Source organism: Empidonax traillii, unplaced genomic scaffold, assembly GCF_003031625.1.
Source record: "Empidonax traillii isolate 1590-97213 ecotype Southwest subspecies unplaced genomic scaffold, ASM303162v1 scaffold9:size3134949, whole genome shotgun sequence".
In the NCBI taxonomy this organism is placed as follows: domain Eukaryota; kingdom Metazoa; phylum Chordata; class Aves; order Passeriformes; family Tyrannidae; genus Empidonax; species Empidonax traillii.
The window spans coordinates 2,006,046-2,028,090 of NW_020955202.1; the positions used below are offsets into that span (position 1 = coordinate 2,006,046).

Sequence of the window (22,045 nt, forward strand, 5' to 3'; positions counted from 1 at the left end):
TATAGCCCTGAGGTAGACTTAGTTGAAGTGAATGCCAGGCATAACATACTTATCCACACAGCACTGAAAGGTCCTTTGGATTTGTTTCCTCTCAGTGTGCTCATAAAATTAGTGTGGCTTAATGAACCAGTACGTGGTGTTGCTCAGTAATGCTCCCCTGCTAATTTAAGAAACTCTCTACGTAACTCTTCTGAATCTCAGTTGGTCTTTTTGGGTGAAAGAATGGCTGCTCTAATATAGAGAATTGGCATGATTGAGAAGGACTTGAAAAATATATAGTGGGGCAAAATACTTTAAAAAAAAACAACCCTCAAACCTGTAGTAGCTAAAATTATGTGTCTTAGAAACAAAATGTAGTTTTTGCTTTAACTTGCTGGAAATTATCTCTTTCAGATGTGTACTAAAAATGGACCACCACTGTCCATGGTAAGTTTATTTTTAAAACTAAAAACTCAGTATAATAATAATGAATTAGACACTGCTTCAAAAATGCAACTCTGAAGTAAAACTTGATTTTCACAGAACTTCTTTAATATGTGAAAATAAGTCTTGTTCCTAATGTGTGTTGCAGTGTAGAGTTGTAAGCCCACTAGTCCAAATCATGTCGTTTCCTCTTATGTAAGAGAAAACTTGGCTTTACAAGCCCTGTGGGAAAAGACATTTATTTCTTTTGTTTGCTCTGGTATTTTTACCAGGAGAGGCGATACCCTCTACAATGTGAAAATCAGTTCTCGATCGTAGATGATACATATGACCCACTCTGCCAGTTACCCTTCTGCAGTTTGTATTCACTGGTTGACACTAAAAATATTGTCTACTATCGCTATGAAAAATGCTGCTATCAGTAGTTGACTTAAAGGTGGGTTTGAAGCCAAAGTAACATCTGCTGAAAGTGATGGAGAGGTTTATTTTGCCTTCCATGATGACTGCAGTTAGTTCATAGTGTGAGATGCTTCCTATGCAGACTGTATGTATCATAACGCTTTGCCAGCTCATGTCCTGTCCTGTAGAATCATGGGGGCAAAATCTGTGTGAGGGGCCCAGATCATTTTGCTGGAGGAAAGAGATTTCCTTCAAAATAGTGGCTTAAAATCCTTCTGAAACACTAGTGCCAGAATGTTTCGGACATACCACTTGACATCATACACATTATGCTCTGCAAAAGCTGAATGTATTGTGGGGTTTTTGTTTGTTTTATTTTTTATATATCTTAGTAACCTCTTTCTTTTTCCCCTCCTTCTAGGGTGAATAATTGTGTGGGATTTTCTAACTACAAATTCTTCCTCCTGTTTTTAATGTATTCCTTACTGTACTGTCTGTTTGTTGCTGCTACAGTCTTGCAGTACTTCATAAAGTTTTGGACAGTAAGTTCTAAGGCTTTTTTTTGTTTGTTGTTCATTTGTTTAATCCTGCATGTGTTATTGGAGGCTGTATCAGCATGTTGTCACTCACCATTTACTCTGTTCTATGGTTCATTATCATTAACAGCATCAATCAAAGTGACTGAAGCAGAAGAGCCTTCTGAATATTAATGAATTAAGTGTATTACACTGCCCAGGATAAGTTAACTGTGGGAGGAAGTTTGGATGAGGACACTGTGTAATTTCTCTGCTCTGTCAAAATTGAGTGGCACAGCTTGGGTTTTTTTGAGACTATGGAATATAGATATGTAGATAAAGAACTGGCCATATCAAACAATAACATATGTGTGTGTATATATACATCTATATATAAAAATACTGACAAATGTGAAATATAAGTAACAATTTTGTATCTTCCTAGACTTGTCTATGGACAATCTGCTGCCAGATAAGGCAGACTAATTTCTTGGAAATTGACTGAGCTCTGTTTTGGAGTCCCTACGTAGGCATGTCTGAACTTCATTTTAGTAGCTTTTATTGATCTGATATGGGTAGAATGCTAAGATATATACAGTGTGAATGCTGTACATCTTCCTTGCAGCTATTATCAGTTGTCAAATGATTGATACACATACATGCATCTTAATAGATTTAATAACATTTATGTCAAGGACAACTTGTATGTCAGTCTTATTTTCCTCCTATCAGTTTTGTTCCAGTCACATCGCTGGCTGAACAGTCTTCTGTACTTGTTCCTTTTCATCTACGAAAACTTGTACTCTGACTTCCTACCTCTAGGCTGAAGTATTAGTGTTGGAATTCCCTTAATCTGTTTCCATTAACTAGCACATTAAAAATTACTCTTAGTGGAAGGGTCTCCGTCACATCTTTCTCAATAAATAACAGCACGTATTTCTTAGATGCTAGTTGCTGTCAGAGTAACTGGGAAAAGCAGTCATTATCTGCAGCAGTAGGAGCAATCTTTATTGGAGCAAAATGCTGCTGTTGTGTCAGGTTAAGAGAAGCTTGATCATATTCAGGGTAGCTGTACTTTGAGACAGTTGGCATTAGGTAAGATAAATGGTGCAAAAAAGCATGGGGTTTTGTGTTCATCTAAGCCTGTGGGTCTGATCTGCCGAACTACTGTGTTTTTATTAGTCTGTCAGTTCTTTACAGAGACCTGTCACTGGAGAGCAAGGAATTATGTGGGCACTGAGCTGTCAGTACTGTGAGATGAAAGCCATAAATGTATTTGTCAGTCTACACTGTGGCTTGACAGGTTCTGCTGTTCAGTCTTGCTTGACTATAACTAGTTAAATTTTTAATTTGTGAATATGCTATTCCCAAACATCTGCCTGGCTGCTTTCCAGTGCTTTGTATGCGATTTTTAGTGAAACTATAGATGTGCTCTTACATATTTACCAGTCAGTGCTTTCTCATCTTACTTTGTAAGTGTTAGTGCAACTAAAGTCCACAGGACAACTGACTACAAAGAACATTTAATACCAGCATTTGCAGCAAGACTCTTCCAAAGCCCATCGGACACAACATTGAAGTGGACTCTTGAGCAGAGGAAGTAAACTCAAGAGGGATTATTTTTTTTATTATTGATTTAGCTGTTAGAAACGCTTCCTGCAAGAACGGGCTACTTCTGAAATGTAACAATAGACAATGTAGTTGTATGCTTGCACTTCTTGCTTTCAGTTCCGGATATTTGCAATACAGAATCTGGTGATGCCCTGATCTTACCATTAGAGTAGATCTCTGACTCACGTTACTCGTGTTAAGTCATTCAGTCTACAAAGCAAATATTCCTCTGATCCTATAACTGCCTGATAAAACTATATTTCCAGAAAGAGATGGCAGCACCATAATAATGTAGATTTGCAAAATGTTGTATATGTCTTGTATGTAAGCTTTTAGGCAACTGCTGTTGACTGTAGAATAGAGTTCTGGAAGCTTCTCTCTTAAGTCTGTATCCAAACCAAAGCAGAATGCTGCGGATATATACTGTCTGTAGACTGCTTCAATATATTGCTAGTGCTCAGCTTTGTCTGCTGCAGCATCAGACAGATTGCTATTTGGACTTTTGCTGTTGAGGCTCTCTGGATGTTGTTTTTTCCCCACAGAACTTGAGTATCAGAAACAGTATAACTTCAGAAGGTAGTGCTTATTTTTTGCTTCCTCACAGATGCTTTACGGAGACGGTGCAACAAACTGCTGGATATATTTATTGTTGGGAAGGCATATGGACTGCTTCTTGGGGAGTGTAGTCTTGGTCACTTCAGAACTTGTAATGAGGTTGTGGAGGTGTACGTGCTAAGTACAAAAATTTAGCAATCCGTTGTTTCACACTGTTGATAATATTTGCATGGAGACATGACGTGCATTCGCAGATACTTGGAAATATTGTGAGACGTGCACACCTACTGAACTCTTCTATTGAAGAAAGTCTGTGTGTTTCCCAACTTGCTTTTTACAAAGCACCTTTCATGTTCTATGCAGAAGTGCTGAAGAAAGGTCTTGATGCTGTTCATACAGTGGTGCAGCAACTACACTGACTGGAAATGTTCACCACAGTTTGCACCCTGATGCTGCTGTTAAAATCTGTTTTGTAGATCAAGGAAACGTGACTGATTTCTTTATTTATACTCATAACTGCTTTTTCTATACTCATGTAATTTTTATTTCTATCTAGGAAATTGTTAAAGATGAGCAGATAACATGTCAGTTTAGCCAAATGTATTTGACACAAACACCAGCACTGGCTGAACGCCCAGTCCTTGATGCCTTGTTTACATAGTGCATGGTGGTGCTTCCCAGCTTATATCTGTATCTACTCATATTCTTTCTGCACTCCCTCCTCCTTAAAACTGTTACATTTTCCAGTTGTTTTCAGTGTTTTTCATTGTCCTCCAAATTAATTTGCAATCCTGAGTAAAGCTATTTCAAGGATGTGATATGTGTTCCGAGTGGATGGCACATGCTTTGCAAAACTTTGATTGTATTAGGAGCAGCACGAAAAAAAACCTCATTCCTCTTGCACATATGCTAAGGACATAGACCACATCTAAGGGTTTAATCAAGCTCAGACAGCACTTTCTTGTTTGGGGGGTTTTGCGACCTGACACATGCTCAAATGACTCTGGTCTTGTGAAGGGGTTTGTAGGGAACTCTTTACAACAGGGACTGGCTTCAGTCTATTATATGTGCTAAGTAGTTCAAATTTATTGTGAAAATTGCTTCCTTTTGTAAGTTCTACAGCTCTCTCACCTGTAAGTCTGTGCTTCTGTGCTGCTTCTGAGCATAATGACTTTAAATAACCAATGTGTGAAGTTTCACTCTCTTTTCACATGCTGGGACATGTGGACCGCTACTAGAACACCACTGTGAATAAGCCTGTTATACATACTCAAAGACTGCAGGCTTCTCTCCAGGAAAAAAAAACTGGCCTTTTTTCAAAGATGCTTCAGTTCTGCAACTGTCATTCAAGACCTTACAACCAGTGGCTGAAACTGGGTAGTCAGAAGAGGTAGATGCTCCCTGGGGATCATGCAGATCAATCACACATGATGCAAAAAACCCTTCTCCAGGTTTATAGAGCTACTGAATTAGGAAGATGCAACTAAAATAAACTTAGGTTTTCTGGCCCACAGAAAACACAAAGACTGAGCTGCTGCTGCCGCTCTTCGAGCTTCAAAATCAACTGGCCTGAGAATTCTTTGTAGAGAACTACTTTGGTTAAATATGCAATTCCAAAAGAGTCATAGAAATACAAGTTACAAAAATCAATTAGGAAATTGAGGAAACCCGCAGTGTGCTCTGCGTTGGAAAAAATCATTATTGCTTCAACATGTAGGAATAAGCAGTAATTGGAGCATTTTGCTAGCCTTGATTTCAGGGGATCACATAATGCAACATATCCCTAATGAAGGGGGAAGACAAATTGTCAGTAAATAAGCAATACAACAGGCAGTAAATAAGGAAACTGAATTTAGATGGCAGTTTGGAGAGCTGGACTCTGCTTATCATTTGCTTATGTAGCATGATCTGACTGCAGCCAGCATTTTTGAAAACACTGTATATCTGCCAGACTCAGAGGTAGATCCCTGTGTTCTTCCTAGGCCTTCTACACACATTAATGTAGCTTAAAAGCCATAAATCTTGCCTACAACAGATTCACTAAGTGCTAGCATCTTAGCTAAGGTGGCTACTGCTCTTTAGGTGTAAAGTTTGGAATTTAAAAACTACTTTAAACTAACTTTTCCTGTTTCTTCCTTTATTTTCTTAAGTATTGGTTCAATTTCAGATGTTACACTAAAGATACATCCTAAAAACATCTCTATATTGAAGGAAATTGGGAAGAATTAAAACTGTACTGTGTTACGGGTTCTTTTTCAAGCAAATATGTGCAAAGAATGGCAGGGTTTTTTTTATGGTTTTGGCAGAAGTTACATCTAATGGTATTAATAGATATGTTCTGAAGTCAGAAAAACTTTGTAGTTAATAAACAATTACTTTATACCTCAGGATTATTCTGAGCTTTTCAGACTTTTACAAATGGTTTCATCCTACAAAATATTCACATAAATCTTATTGGTGATGGAAACAACTAGCAAAGAAGGCACTTGGTGTAGTCATGCTGTTCAAGCTGAGGAACCAGTTATACAATCTGAATAGCAGTACTTCTGGGCTTCAGTAGAAAATGTCATGCCTTTGAAGTTAGTAGTGTGCTCTTACGTGCCCTCTCCTCCATTCTCTTGGAGAACAGGGGCTAAAACTGCTGATGGACGTTGGAACTCGGCACGTCCAAGAGCACATTTGCACACCAACCATTTTGTTCTTACCAAAGCCTGTGCTGTTTTCAAACGCTTCATCTTAATATAATACTAGTGTTTAATAAATTGTCTTTGTTTGCGCAAAGCTTTGCCGCAGGAAAGCTGCAGAGAATTGTCCAAAGGTAAAATCCAATATTGCTGTAATTATTTAAATGCTGTTCCTACTATAATTTTTGTAGTCCAGTCATTAATGGTAGCTATTTACACCATCACAGAAGGAAGGAGACTTGTAATCTGTTGCCTGTGATTGCAGGCAGTGTACAGGGATATGGATATACCTATGTGCACTTGATCTTAATTGAAATGTATTTTAGTCTAAAAGGAAAGCCAGCCTTAGATAAATGGGTGTAGTGAATGCAATAATGGAAAAAGTAATGGCCGTAATGCTAACTAAACAACTGAATAAAAATAGCCTCTCTGCTTTCATAGTGCTGTTAAAGGTTAACTGCTTAAAAGTATTGTGATTTTGAGGCTGTAGAACTGGAATAGTATTGTTGCAAATCCCAATGGCCTTTTGAAAGTGGAAGCCTAAAAACAGGTGGGGGTGGAATCGACTATCTGATATGGGTGCGAGTTTTTTTCTGTAGTGATTGTACTGAAATTCTTGGGTTTTATATAGATTTCTGGTGAATCACTTGTGCCTGGGCAGACATGGCAAATTTGTTTCACTACGTGCATGCTGGTTGTTGCTTAAACTGTAGAGATCATAAAAAATTGAAGATCTATTCCATGTCTTGTCTAGGACTAGTTCAGTCTTAGAAACATAGTATGACAACCATTTCCTTTTTACATTCATTACACCAGTTCAGAATTAGGTCCAGTATTATTACCTTGCCAGTAAAAGGTTTGGATGGGATTTTTGCCTTTTTTTTTTCCTTCAAAGAAAGTGATATTGGAAATATTTTTCCCATGTCTCTGTGGCTGCACAGTTAACATTGTTTAGTATAGGAAATGTTTTGCCTTGCCCCTTACTGCGCATTTAAAAAGCACAGATGAACATATACACTTGTGCTACTGAACTCAAGGGGAAGGAGTACCCATGAGATTGAAATGCTCTTGTACACCAGTTTAACATGACATGAAAGGAAAGCTGGGCTTGTTTTGGTTTTTTTTTTTTTCTATTTGAAAAGTGAGGTGAAAGACCTATAGGAAAGTGGGTGTGGCAGAGAGTGTTCAGCGACAATACTGCGTTACTTGCTTGGAAGTGTTAACATATTAATCTCTTTCTCTCTTTCTTCCCAGAATGAATTGCCAGATACCCATGCAAAGTTCCACGTACTATTCCTTTTCTTTGTGGCAGCCATGTTCTTCATCAGCATACTGTCTCTCTTCAGCTACCACTGCTGGCTAGTTGGCAAAAACAGATCAACCATAGGTCAGTTAAATGGAATATGCAAATTTTCTTTCTCCAGAAAACTGACAGTTCGATGAGAATATTGATGCCTACGTGATATGCCATCAAATATAAACCAAAAATTTAAATACTGGGCAATAAGAAGCATATTTGGTGGAAGTAATTAAAGGTGAAACATACAGGGAAATGAAGCCTGTGAAGGGGTCCTCTGCTGGAGTGAAGCATTTGGATTCATGACTGTTCATTTTCTGTGTTTATATTTTTGAGACCTCTGAGGCACTGTGCATTTTTATTGGGTTTTTATATCGTGTGAAGTATGTAACCCAGTTGCTATTTGCCACTCTCTTTAAGTAACTGGATGGCTCCGGCCAAGTCAAAGGCTCTAATATGAATATGTACAACATTTTGAACTTAGATCCAAAAGAGTATTCTTAAATCCTGTGAAAGAATATGAACCTCATTATTAGGAAGCGGCTTCTAAAAGCAGTGATAAAAATGTGCATTGATGTGCACCGATGCACATCTCCTAAATAACAGAAGAGATTCCCATAATTTCTATGCCTAAATGTTTTGAATGGCATTGGTCATTGTAACCAAGTTATGTGCATTAGTTAAAATATCTGAAGTTCTTGCTAGGAAAAACTTGGAAGGGCTTTTTGCAGGGTGTGGTGGGACAGGGACTGATGGGTATTTCCACAACTGAATAGGTCAAAGTCTTATATCTTTCAGTGGAGTTTAAATTTCTAACTTCAAAAATAACTGGGTTGATTAAAAGTGAAATAATTTTCAGCTTGCTAGAATTTTTTGGTGGAGAAAAAAGGAATTTGGAAAAAATTGGAGAAAAAAGGAATTTCATGACAGGAGACTTGAGTTTGTTTTCTTTTTATATATCTACAGGTAAGGAATATTCACAGTTTCTTTTTTAGCTATGAAGAAAACTTCAGCATATTCCTTTCCCAAAGTCAGTGGTCATAATTGGCAACACAGTACTTCACTTTTTGGATTGTGATTGTAAAAAGGCAGGCTACTGGTATGGGGAGAGCAGTGAGCGCTCTCAGTTCTTGGCCAAGGACTGGGTAGAAAAGTAGTGGTGGTTTGGTGTGGTTTGTGATGTGTCTGTTTCTAATGAAGTAGATTTCATCTTTCTCTCTTAGCACAGGATGCTCTTAATTCAACTTCACACCATGGCAGAAGTGGAAAAATCTCTTCTGCATCGGCTTAGGTCCAGCAGTGCTTATGGTAAATTCTAAAAGGGAAAGTCTTCTGCTCAAAGAAGGCTTCGCAGGCTGAAGAGAGAGCTAGTCACCGAGGAACGAGGGATATGCTGTCTTTTGCATGCTGATGGGACTTAGCTTTGTTCAGACCTTATGTTAAATGTAAAGAGAGAAAATTGACAAGGTGTCTGTTCTGCTTACTTGATTTTCTTACTTTTCATTTCTATTTTTGACACTAACCTGTGATTTTTTTTTTCTCTCTCATTACTTGAGATTACTTTTCTCTTTCCCCTCCCTCCATAAAACACATCAAGATTGTCTCAGGTTGTCCAACAATGTTTTCACAGTAGAGAAGTTTGTGTATTCATGTTCTCTTACTCCTTACCAGTTTAGAGAGATTCCATGTTTTTCTTTTACAGAAACATTCCGTGCACCCACATTTCGAAATGGCCCTGATAAAAATGGGTTTTCTCTTGGATGCAGCAAAAATCTGAAGGAAGTTTTTGGAGACGAAAAGAAGTATTGGCTACTCCCTATCTTTACCAGGTATTCAGTCTGAATAGGAATGACTAGGGGAATAAATTGATTCCACAACTTTCACCTTACTTCCTCTTCTCCTGAAAAATAAAGTACAACTGAAAAACTAACTTGTAAGTCCTGTACAAATGAATACTAGCGTAGGGAAAATGTGCAGGAGAAAACTGTCAAACTCTGCACAGGGTTTTCAGTCCAAGACAAGGAGCTTCTTGTTGACAAGGACCTTTTAAATACAGAAGTTAGGAAAGCTTTGAGAATTGTATTGCAAAAATTGTACACCTTTCAGTGCTAGTATTTGTGTCTAATTACAGAGCATAAATCCGCAATTTGGAGGAGATAGAAATGCTTGAACTTCAGCTGCATCAAAACAACATCAATTTAAAAACACCCCCTCTTGCCTCTGAAAACACTTGGCAGCTTTCCTCTTGCTGCCATCTTTCCTTTTCCTTTCGACACTTTCAGTATCAAAAGCCATCTAAAAAAGTTCAGAGCAAAAAAAAAAATCTGATATGATGAAAAATGCTGGTTCTAAAACACAGCTGAGCCAGTGCTGGGGAGTTGCAGACAGTCTTGATAAAGCACGACTGACCTGCTCAGCACTCCCACCACCACCGGAATTCAGCAGAACAAAGTAGGAGGTGTGTTCCAACACTACTTTTGTGGGGCTGTGTATCAGTGTAAAGTGTTGGTGAACCTATTTGTGAAGCTGAGGTCTGGTAGCAAACAGCAGAGGTAAAAGTTGCCGCAGCTGTTTGCTCAGCTGCCATGTGATTAAAGGCAGAAGCAATGCTGCAGATGGGTCAGTCTGCTTTGCTACCACATTTTATCCTGATAAACTTGCTTTCAAAGAAGGCTTAGCTAACTTCAGAATTACGGTTGGAAGGGAAAGTATGGCCACCAAAATGTTATTTATGATACAGTTTCAGGGGTTGTAAATACAAGAGAGTCTCACCGTGTGTGCACGCTGGTTTGGGGGAAGACTGGGGCTACAGTCTACAGGAATACATTCAGGGTTCTGAAATACATAGACTAGTCCTGTGCTCAGCAATCCATACTGTATAATAGGGTGGGAATCGATTGAGCTCCAAGATTCAATTAACTGATCATCTGGTTTAGTGGTAGAACTGCGTTGCTTCAAGTCTGACGTTCGGCACTGCACTCAGGTAATCGATTCAAGTCTGTAGTGTTTGCCTTTTGCCTGGGTCTTTGTTCAGTTCATTGAAGTCAACTACAAACAGTGATTTGAGCCTTTTTTTTCTCATTTAGTTTGGGTGATGGGTGCAATTTTCCAACTCGTTTGGTGATTATGGATCCAGAGCAACTTACTGTCTCAAGCCAAAATGAACCTGCCAAAAGGTAACTATAGCATTTAAGGTGCTGATTTTGTAGTTTTGTACTTCACCTGGAGAAAAAAATGGTTTCCAAGTTTTTTAATTCTTTACACTTATTGTCATCTTCAGAGTAAGGTACTTCACAGAAGGACAGAATGGACTAATACTAAGAAATTGACAGTTTCTTGGCTTTGCTGTAATAGAGGATATGGCTCTAAGGAAACAGTAATAGTATCTTCAGTGTATTTTCAGGAAGCCCACTTTAGATTCAGAGAGACAGGAGTACGTGCAACTTGTGGGGGTGTTTACATTTGCCATTTTAGAAGTCTTCTGTATAGTTTGGTGAATTTGTAGCTGAAGATTGTTGTCAACAGCAATCACCTGACTTACCAGACATTAGAGGGTTCAAATGCAATGCTGAGAAGAAGTTGCTTCCAGTGCAACCTAACCTGTGGAATTTACACAAGGAAACGACCCTTGTGCAAACAGCACATTATCCTTTTGCACTCATAAGATTGTTCAGAAGAAGGCCTGGCCATTTATTTGGGATAAGGTGGCATTTGGCTGTTCTCCCAAATGATACTGGTTAGGTTTTCTTTTTAACTGTGTGGCAGCAGCACTGTTGTCAGTGTGCCATTTCTTGTGTATCAAACTGTGCTTTTTTTCCATTAGAATTTTGAGTGGCTTATGTGAGGTAAGGGTTTCAACTGATGACTGGAGCAAGGCTAGAGGGGAATTAGGGTTGGGGAAAGGGGGCTGTTTTCAGTTGGCACTGTAGGGGTTTTCTTTGTTTGTTGGCTTTGCTGTTAAGTAACTTCAGTACTCTAGAAGTGTCTGAAATAAGCAACTACTGGTATTACAGAATTCCTGTTGATTTTGCTTACTTTTCAGCTCTGGAGCCAGTCAGTCCTTTCCTACTCGACCACTCAGTGAATCACAAAACCGATTGCTAGCTGGTGATTGTCAGTGGGTGGAAAGTGGTCCTGAAGAGGAGAATGTGAAATCAGGTAGCCTGAACTGTAAACACTCAGGATGATTCTGTGGTTTTGTTTGTGGTGGAGTTTTCCTTTTTTCTTTTTTATTTTTTAGGCCTAGGTAGTCCCTAGGAATTGGCTGGAGTATTTAGAAGAAAAGTTGTTTCATAGAATAAAGTCAGCATGTTTAGAAGTTATTACTAACTTGCATCCCATACTCTGCTCTAAACTTAGTTATTACATTAAGTAGATAGATAGATGGATAGATAATTCTCACCTTTGCACTTCAGTTCTGAGATTTGGGATCTTTTACGTTTGATTAGGGGGAGGATAATTTTTTCGTAAAATAGGCACGATATAGTAGATGTGCTTTCTGGTTTGAAATCTTTGCTATTTGTTATGCAAATGTGTGAAAACACATAATTGAGATTCTCTCACATTCTAGGTGCAAAAAAGCATATTATAGTTTCATTGGAAAGCTGATCTCAGCTTATTACTAACCTACCATCTCAATGAGAAACAGGTAAGACTAACATAATTGATTGTTGTTTCTGTATATGTATAAATAAAAATAGACATCTCGAAGTCAAAAATCAGCTAGTCATGGAATGTGGAGGAGTCCTCTGATGTTGGATGAGTAATAGAAAAGTCTAAATAAAACTCAGAATGGCTCTTCAGAAGACAAGAATGGGAGTAATGCTGTAGTGCAGGAAACATGGGCTGGCTAGGTCTGGGATGAGTCAGACTAATCCTTTAATTTAGATTGCGTAGTGCTGGATTTGTTAGCTGACCAGGGAAAAGAATCTGATGTTAATGCTGTTTCAAGATGAAGTGCTGTCTTGAGGAAGAGCTGTTCTTAGGGAACAGCTCCTTAACTGTCTTTTTCTTAATCGTATATTGGTGGGCCATGCTCTGCTCTTATACTTTAGGAGGCTGTGTGTGCACAAGGAAGGAACAAGTAAGTGAATACAGGTGTCTGCTTACAGACTGCTCCATCATGTTTGGAATTGACAGTGATCTTCTGTAATGTTTTTACAATAAAGTGCGCTGCACCCACTTTGCATTTAGGAAATACAGCAAGTGCTGGTGCATATGGAAACTTCCCTTAGTGTATTTCCAGTGACTAAATTAGACTTCTTTTATGTTGACTTTGCACTGTGGTGAGCTTATAAGCTCCAACTAATTTTTTCTCTCTGGAAGAGAAATCTCTCTGGAAGAGAAATCGTTACTCCCTGCCTTTTTTTTTTTTTTTTTTGGTTATATTTTTGGGAGGGTTGGGGGATGTTCTTGCAAGTAATTCCCATTTTCATTGGAAAGAAAGCGCTACATTTAAGTTTGGTGAGGTCAGTAATTTTAGGATCATTTTTTTCCCTTTCTTTTTTTTTTTATTTTTTAATGAGCCTTCTGACCTAGAATTATTTTTGGGAGGGGTTTGGTTTGTTTTCAAAGAAAAAAATATCTCTGAAAGTCTTTGTGGGTGATGGTGTGATATTTGCAATATTGGTCAGACTGCTCAGTGTAAACTCATACAAAACCAAAATCAGACTAGTTAGTGGTACTTCTGAAAAACTATTCAACCATGAGAACTCACCAGTGGTAAGTTTCCCCTTTGCACCTTTTCTTAATACTATATAAATCTGCAAAACAATGTCCCAAGCAAGGGATTCCTTTCAGCCTGAAGCTATATAAAACCTAATCTGATCTAAATAGGTTACTAAGGCTTTTCTGTTCTTCATAGAAAGGAATGGATGTCTTCTGAGAGCAGCTCATCCCAGTAGCCTTTGATATAGGGTATTTTAGAAAGGTCTAAATCTTTCTTTCCATTGACCTAGAGAGGGAGCATAAATGACTGGCTTAAGCTAGACAATTAACTGGTAATAGTTTGAGATGAATTTCCTTTCTATCCTCCGTCTCTTCCTCAAGTCACACCACATTTAAGAGGGAAGAATTTGTACACTGTCGCACGGGCCTAAACTGCAGTAGTTTTAAAATTTGCATAGATAAATAGTGCCTAACTGTACCCAATGCAGAGCATTTTGGGTATGTCTTACCTCAGACTAACTCAGTAGCACAACGTTCAGAGTTCAGTTGGATTTGATCACAGTTTCTGTAGGCGGAGGTAGTTAATTCCAGTCCCTGCTGTTGTAGGCAACTATGCAGTAGCTGTGAGATCCAACTGTTCTACGCGCTTTTGTATACACTGTAACAAACTAAGAGTTGTATTTTTCAATTTTAGGCCTATAACATGCAGCAGAAGCAAAGTCATGGCTGACAAGTAAAATGCCCAGACTATTCTAGTGAAAAGAGCTTGATTTGCACAAGAAGGCCAGTTCCCCAGTCTCGCCTAGGCAGATACCATTTGTGTCCTCCTATCTATCAATTTAATTCAAAAATTAAATTGTTAATCAGGGTTCCAAGGGACTTGACCCATAGGTCAGTGGTGATGGATTGATGTTCTTAGGGCAGATAATCTTCTAAAACATAAGAGGTTTAAAACAGAAACAAAACAAACCCACACCTCCCAGAACGCTAATTACCGTAACTGCTGTCCTCGAACAGAAGTAGTCTGTAAATCACGTTACCCAGCTGCATTCATGTAATACACTACGATCTGGTTTTTTTCAAAACTAATGGAATAATTCTATTTATTACCTTCTTTTGTTTCACTAGGTTTCTGCAACACATTTTGAGCTTGAATATTACTTAATTTTGTTTGGAAGAAGTTGAGCTGGAAAAATGGAACATGAACATTTTAGGAAGAGACAAGAAATTCAAGTTTCTGCACAGTACAATGGATTCTTGTAAGCACTATTGCAGAGCAGGGAAGTTAAGACAGATGCCTTAAGATTCTAAATGTGCATTTATGCAACACTGAATTATATACTGCAACCAAAGGGCCAGATCCTGAAGTGCCCTGCTTGGATGCACAAGGTCCAGAGTGGGAACTATGCATTTCTGTTATGCTGCAGTGGTGGGGGTAGATTGCAGAGACTCCTTCCTCCTCACGGGCAAACTTCATACCTTAGGCACTGCAGAAGTCACTTCCATAGCAGGTCTCCAGAGTAGAGAAGGAAAGAAAAGAGGAAAAGAAAGGAAAAAAAAAAAAAAACAAACCAAGAGAAGAAGAATCGGCATAAAGCATGGCTGGCGAGTCTGAAGTGTGAGTATGCATCGTTCAGATGCCAGGTGATGGGGAAGGGACTGGATGATGTCTTCTTCCCACTTCCTGTTAACCAGTCTACACCATGATCATAGCTCTCCAAGTCTTTCAGGAATGAGGGTTCCTTCTACTAGCTGTGCTTTGGAGTAAGGCAATGCCAACAGCATAAAAGCCTTTAACTTGGGTGTTGCTTTTTTGCTATAGGGTTGAGCCTCCCCATCATTTTAACTTGATTTATTTAACCATATCAAGAGCAGAGCTCAAAGAAGAAAATTTGGTTTTTAGTTGAAAAAACATGGAATATTTCTTTCCAACATCTGTCTGTCAGCATACCAAGAGACACCGATCCAAAAAGGAATTAATAATTGTTACATTTTCTGTTACTGTTTGCAGTGTTTCCTGTGAGGCAGCAACAAAATGGTAAAGTACCCCTGAGAAAAACCTTATTGTAGTTGTGTGATGTTATAAAATGGAACCAGAAGAGTGCTGCTTTTTCCATGGGTCTCTTGATGGTTTATAAATACTGTTTTATACTTTTATCTTTTTAATAAAGGCACAAGGTTTTATTGGTTCTAAAGTACCATTTAAACTAATATCAGGTACTTACAAGAAAATCAGTTTTGAATCATACATCTGTGTTAGCACACTGAAAAATTGCATCCTGTAGTCTCCCACTTTCAAGTCCAGTTTAAGTGATGCTGGAATTGCTAAAGACTGAGTGCTTTATGCGGTGATGTACCTGTTCACAAAAGGCAAAATGTATTTCCTGTGTATGAAATCAAGTCCATTCATAGCTCAAGACCTACAGCAAACAACATGGAGGGGGTTTATTTCCTCACTCCTCTATAGAGAAGACTGCTAACTCATCTTTGAGGGGTATTGGAATTTTGCACTTAGAAAAGTGACAAATACTATTTTTCTGTCTGTAACTTTTCTGATGTTCAGCTGATGCTGATTACAAATAATACATGAGCCCTTTTGATACAGACTGCAGGTAGTAGTCGAGTTGATGATCTAGTCCAAAAGAACCTCTTCGTTTTGTCTCCCAGACTGATTGCTACGTCAGTTAAATATGTTTATGATGGAAATACTAAGGTATCGAGTATACTCTGAGGTTTAAAATAAGTATTTTTTTGTCTTTGAAAATAATAAACTTTTCTTAAATATTCATCTTCTGGAACAAGAACTCTTTCAGAATCTATGAACATGATTTGGTCACCGTTGAATGTTCTTGAGGCAGAAGTAGTGGTCCAAACTTGCATGTTTTATAAAAGTTGCATAATGTTTCTTCAAATTTGTACAAGAAATTTTGCATTTGCTTATTTCAAAACTTTCAAAAACATTTGCTACACATTAAACTGAAAGGTTTACCTTTTTCTTCTCAAATGTTAAGTGAGATGTGCTCATCTGAATATAAGCTCTCAGCAGTACTGAACCAGCAAAATTTCATGGGACAGATACAGAGAGAGAAGACTACACTTTCAGATAGCTTGTTCTGAATACCAAAATTCACAGCCCCAAAAACTGGTGGAACTGCAATGGAGGGCCTGGGATATCATTTGGCTTTTACTGCATCAGTGTATTATAGCTGAAATAACACATCCATGCACAGACATCATCTAGCAGAACTGTAATCAAAATATATGTCTCATAAGTATTACTGATTCAGCAATATCGTCTCTGCTCCCCCCCACCCACTTCCCAAAGAGCTTGATATACCCCCATATGAATGTATATATACTGTAGGCTAATATCAGTATAACTTGGTTGATTTTTTTTAAGTCAGGAATATTTTGTCCTAGATTTTTTTCATATTTGAGGTGATAAAAGGAGGAGAGTAGTGGGCTTTAGGATACTGCTGAGGCTGGAGTTACTGTTGATGTAAAAGTAGGTATTACTAAAAGTCACTTTGACAAATATGAAATGTAGTAAAATTATTCAAATATGATTCTTCCAAATTCACCACTCCAAGCCCCCTCCCCTTTTATTTTCCCCTTGGGCAACTGGTGACTAAGAAACCCCAGGCTAATATAAAGGTTTTAAGTTCTCTAAGGTAATTGTATTGATGAACTCTAAGGGCACTCCAGTGAGTGGGATGGAAGGGTTAGGTTTTCCTGGCAGGCCTGGGCCTTGGAGGAGATACCTTGTCCGAGGCAGCAGGATGATATCTTCTGTCTTAGACTTGTGTCCTGACAGCTCCCTAGCCTGTGCTGTGTCAGACAGGCAGAATGAGGGAGCAGGACAGCTGTTCAGCTGTGGGGTTGCAAGCAGCCAGGGCTCTGCAGCAACAGCAAATAGGTACTTTTGGCCTGAGCACTGAAGAGCTGGAAACTTCCAGTGAAATGCAGTGAGGACAACTCTACATGTTCAGGAGACTGGAAGGGAGATGGATCCTTAGAAAGCAATTGTTCAGGGTGTTGGGCCATGTGGCACATGCTGTTTTGTGCTTTAACCTACTCTGGTGGCACATGCTGTTTTGTGCTTTAACCTACTCTGGTATCACGGAGTCTTGAAAATACCTAGATTGTCACTAAAAACAGCAGCCCTTAAGCTTTTAGGTCCATCAAAATAATTACTATTGCAAGCCATATATAGTAGTTTCTGTAGCGTAGTTGATATTGGCTGCAATTAGAAACTGCTTTTGTATTTCTTAATGCTTTTCTCTTTTAAAAAAGTCAACATACACTCAAAGAGACAAAAAATGGCATTAAATCCTCAGTGTGAGGACAAAAGTCTAACACAGGGCAAGATTTCAGTGTGATTTCCCTTCCAGAATTCTGAAATGTTTTAAGATAAACCTGTCCCTGTGAAGATGAGGGGAAATCCATAAATGGAAATTACTTAAAACTGCACAGCTAATACTGGGGTTTTTTCTTACTTTTATTAATTTGCAGAGTGTACAACATAAAAATCACTGCTGCACCTACCAAAGCCGTATTATGGGAGGAGGGCAGGCAAAGGAGTAGGCATGTGTCATAACTGACTTCCTTCAGTGTTATTCTGAGACTGCAGTGACATAAGTCGGATGTGTGACAAGCTTTGATTATAAACCTCCATTTTAAATACTCAGATGGTTATTTTAGGAGGAATTTGGGCACTACTCTTTTTAGTGATCTGAATAGAAATTACAGTAACGTGTTTGATGGTTAAAGCTGCCCCTTGAGTGTGGAATTTGCAGGTACCAAACTACTTTCGGTGTGCTATTCTTAGAAACCAGTCCGTTTTCAGGTACTGTTTTTTCCTTCGTGTGGCTCTTCAGTATTAATTATAAATCATCTTTTGGGTTGGGAGGTTTTGATTAATTTCAGTACCATTCGGTATGCACGCAAAGACCTTCACGATCTCTCTGAAGTAAGGTCCAGTTGTAGCTAAGCAGAGCCCCAAGGGGAGGGAAACAGCAGCGTTTGCACGCAGCATTTGTGTCTGGCAGATTTACCAAGAAATGTGTTGAGTCTGACTTGGATTGACCAGAGCTGCCTGGATCTGGAGCACTGACTGACCAGGTTTATTGAAAATTTAAAAATAAAAGAAATAACACAAAACAATGACAACTTTGAGCTTCATAATGTATGTTCTCTGAGGACACCCTCTAAAATGGAATCTAGCAGGGGGATTTGGATCTGCATTTAGAGAGGCTGCAAACAGCAGCTGCTTGAATGCAGAGCACATCAAGGACCTAAAAGACAGCAAGGTATGCAATGCTAGAGGCTCTTCTATCCCTAAATGGCACCAAAGAGAGCAGCTGCACATCAAGTGATTTAATACTGAACACATTTACTACACTCATTTCTATCAATTTATTTTGTATATATAGCTTTTTATACACATTTTTCTTAATTACATAACTGTCATAAAACATTATGAAGTTGTAATTTGTTTTAATGCTGATTAAAACTGGTGTTTGTTTTCTGCAGCAATTACTTGAATCTTGTTTCCATTAGGTAGTGAAGTCCGATAATGTTTACAGGATGGCTTTCTTTGGTTTAGGAGGGTTTCCCCATCTTTATTCCCAGACCCTGCCCCAAGAAACAGAGAGCTCATGCTGAGCAGTCAAGCAGATGTGTCAGGGATGAAGTACTTGGATCGCATTTATTGTTACCAAAGCACTCATGGTGACGTGCAGATTCCCTTACGTTTACATTGCTTAGCTGACCACTACGCGCTTAGTGTGATCCTCTCTGATTTCTCCTGTCCCTAAGCCCGTTGTTACCAGCTTTATCGTGGGAAACCTAAATCTTTCCGAATTACAGTTTACAATCATAAAGCTATTCCAGAAAGAGGCAGCATTCCTGCTGTAAAGTCTGCCCCCTTTTGAACTTAAGATGAATAAAACATCCCTGGGTTATCTCTGCAATTGCTTTTGTGTTTGCCAGCAAGGGTCATCAGCATTTGCACTAATCACAACGTCCCAGCTGTTCTACTTCCACACGGTTATTTTTAATTGTGCTGCCTAAACTTGTAATGAGTTGTATTTAAGTTTGGGGTGATGTGTAGAAGAGACATGTAATAAATACGCACTTACTGTATTTTTTTGTATGTTACAGATAGGACTAGTCCTATGCACAGAGAAAATGTTGCCATTTATAGTTTAATACTTGAAGTAACTTTTTAAATGGGCTTTTTTAAAGGAATTAAATACAAAATCACATTGCTCTGCCTGGAAGTTCCTTCATGTTTTAATTGTATTTGCAATTTCCCCGTATGTATACTTTTCCATAGAAGTTCTCTTAAGCCATTTATAACCAATGGAAGTGCATTCAAGATTTTGTACATCAGTGTTCAGACCTGTTCATACTTCTCTGAAGTACAGTTCATGTTTAAATAAAAAATTACCAATTCAAGCCTCTTTTCCAAAGTGATATGAATGGACTTGACACTTGAATTCATCGGTGAATGCTACATCAACTTAATAAAAGTATGTGAAAGAATCTGAAAATTGCTCAGCTGTAGCATGTGTGTATTAGATTAGTGAGAAAAATTGCCTCCCTGGGAAACACTGTGTAACTGCTCCAGTTTTTACACTCCAGCTGCAACAAACCTAAGATTACACTTCTTGACACATCTTCCAGGTCACTGGGTCTTGAGGGGAAATAAAAGACCTGACTTGTGGCTAACTATATTCCTTCAGGACACTAAGCCTGACTTAGAAGTCAGTCACTCAAACAGGAATCAGCCACGTTCCTTTTTGATCAGAAACAATCTGTGTAAAAGGGCAGCAACACTCAAGTTGGCACTGACATGACAGTGACACTGGCATTTAAATTAAAACAGTTCTTTCCAGAAAGTGTTTAAAAAATTGAAAATTCTATAATATTCCTTGTGTTCCAGCCTCATACCCCATCTCTGTAACTCTAGTTCACCTTGGTCCTTGCATGCCTGATGGCAAGTGCCGTCAGTCGTGTCTCAAGCACTGGTGTACACAGAAGAATCCCTTTCAGAAGGAAAAGCTACCAGCAAGAATTATCTGGCCAGTGCCAGCAGAGAATCCCTTTCAACACAGCGGGTGTGTTCTCCAGGCTTTTAGAAGGAAATCAGTGAAGCTATAAATCTAGGTTATGTATAAATCATTACCACTGCATCTAGTAACGCGCCGTTTTGAGCCCTGAAGAACAGAGGGCTGGCAGGTGGTAGAGAGTCACACAAAGAACTGCCCTTTTCTAAGAAAACAATTAAAACAAAACATACAGTGTTCCACAGGACTACTTTTAATGTAACATTCCATACACAATAGCAGAGTCTTACTTCTCATCCACGCTAATTACCCTGAATTACAAAACTACCATAACTGGTACAATGGCAGATCCCACGGCAGTGCATGACACATGCCAAATATAAATATGCTGTATTATTCAGCATGTCCACTGTTTTGTCACATTTAAGTGGTTTAAATGATCACTGATGTATCTGTGCTCAGGAAACTTGGCTTGTTTCAGGCGTTTGAAAGCTTCCCACCTGGCACGCCTCTGTTCTGTGTTATGCTTGTACTCCTGCTCCCGGGTCAGGTAAGGGCGGCTCAGCCAATATTCATTCTCTGCTTCAACTTCCAGTCTTCGGACCATTGCTTGCATCATCGTAAGGGTAACCTTTCTTGGTCGCCTGTACTTCCCAATCCACTGGTGTCCAGGAATTCTCTTTCGGAGCAATACTGTTGTTAAAAACATCGTGCCTCAAAATGTAAAGAGAAACATAAAATGCTTGTTACCTTAGAGACAAAAATAAAACTTTGACAAGAAAAATTAAAAGCTCTGAATGCTCTCCACTGCCTTTTAGCTGGTTTGAAGGTTCAAGTTCAGAACCTAAAACAACCATCACGCACAGCAGGCAGAACAATGCCAGACATGCTGGAAATTTAATATTAGAAAAGGGAAACCTGAAAAATTTATGTATCTTAAGAATTTATTCAGTTACCCTTACACGGCAATTAAAGCACCTCCCACACATTAAGAGAAATCCAACCCCGGGGTACTCCAGAAGAAGGGGGTCCCTTCATTCATGCCCTCCTCTAATAGCTAATGGTCTGTCCTCTAGATCCAAACCTGACCTTTCCTCGGTATCAGCTGCTGAACCACAGTCTCTCCGTAAACTTAACAGTGTGCAATTACCTAGTCTTGAATTCTGAGTGGGGGAAATCTGGCCAGTAGAGAAAAAGAACATCCTGCATTAGACCGACTGGCGAACGTGGAAAGCACTAAGACTGACACCATATAGAGGGTGCACAGGGGCAAGAGAGGCCGAGTTACATTTCGACTTTACACACGTGCTCTTTAATAACCTGTGTATCAGTCCTAAACAGGCCTCTTATTAAACTGTACTCCATCAACTCGTATCACAGAATATTCTGAGCTGGAAGGGACCCACAACGATCATTGAATCCAGCTCTTCGCCCTGCACAGGACATCCCCAACAATCACACCATGTGCCCGAGAGCGTTATCCAAACGCTTCCTGGACTCCGTCAGCCTTGGTGCTGTGACCGAGCAAGTCCGACAAGCACTTTACACGGCACAACCCAGCAGAAAGAAGCCACACCACGCAGCTCCCGCGGTGCGGACGTGACCCGACTAAGAAGCGAAGCCGCGGTGCTCCGCGGGGGCAGCGCTGCCCCGGGCCCTGTTCCCAGCCCGCCCCTCACTCACCGGGAATCTCCGGGAAGGGCCGGAAAGCTCCAGCAGCTCCGGCCCCGCGGCGGGACCCAAGATGGCGGGCGGGCGGGCGGGCGGGCGAGCGGTGGGCGGGGCGCGGCTCTCGCGAGGCTCTCGCGGGGGGCGGGGCCGGGC

At 39.5% G+C, this 22,045-nt stretch overlaps 2 protein-coding genes across 3 annotated transcripts in view; one reads left to right on the forward strand and one right to left on the reverse strand.

The window, feature by feature from the left end:
• The window catches only part of ZDHHC20 (zinc finger DHHC-type containing 20), a 44,804-nt gene extending 28,438 nt beyond the window's left edge, over nt 1–16,366 (forward strand). The window contains exons 6-13 of one of the 2 annotated variants that reach the window (XM_027884377.1): nt 394–426; nt 1,244–1,364; nt 7,442–7,574; nt 9,187–9,313; nt 10,571–10,660; nt 11,527–11,642; nt 12,055–12,132; nt 14,280–16,366. In XM_027884377.1, coding sequence (XP_027740178.1) covers nt 394–426; nt 1,244–1,364; nt 7,442–7,574; nt 9,187–9,313; nt 10,571–10,660; nt 11,527–11,642; nt 12,055–12,092 — 658 coding nt within the window. In that variant the 3' untranslated portion in view covers nt 12,093–12,132; nt 14,280–16,366. The remainder of the gene's footprint in view (nt 1–393; nt 427–1,243; nt 1,365–7,441; nt 7,575–9,186; nt 9,314–10,570; nt 10,661–11,526; nt 11,643–12,054; nt 12,133–14,279) is intronic. The other variant, XM_027884385.1, reaches the window with a different exon arrangement.
• Nucleotides 16,367–20,451: 4,085 nt separating this feature from the next.
• MRPL57 (mitochondrial ribosomal protein L57) lies at nt 20,452–22,004 on the reverse strand. Its single transcript, XM_027884398.1, has 2 exons — nt 21,925–22,004; nt 20,452–20,935 (listed from the first exon to the last, which is right to left on the reverse strand). Exon 2 carries the CDS (start codon nt 20,928–20,930, stop codon nt 20,619–20,621), a length of 312 nt encoding a protein of 103 aa, XP_027740199.1. The 5' UTR covers nt 20,931–20,935; nt 21,925–22,004; the 3' UTR covers nt 20,452–20,618.
• Nucleotides 22,005–22,045: the final 41 nt, after the last annotated feature.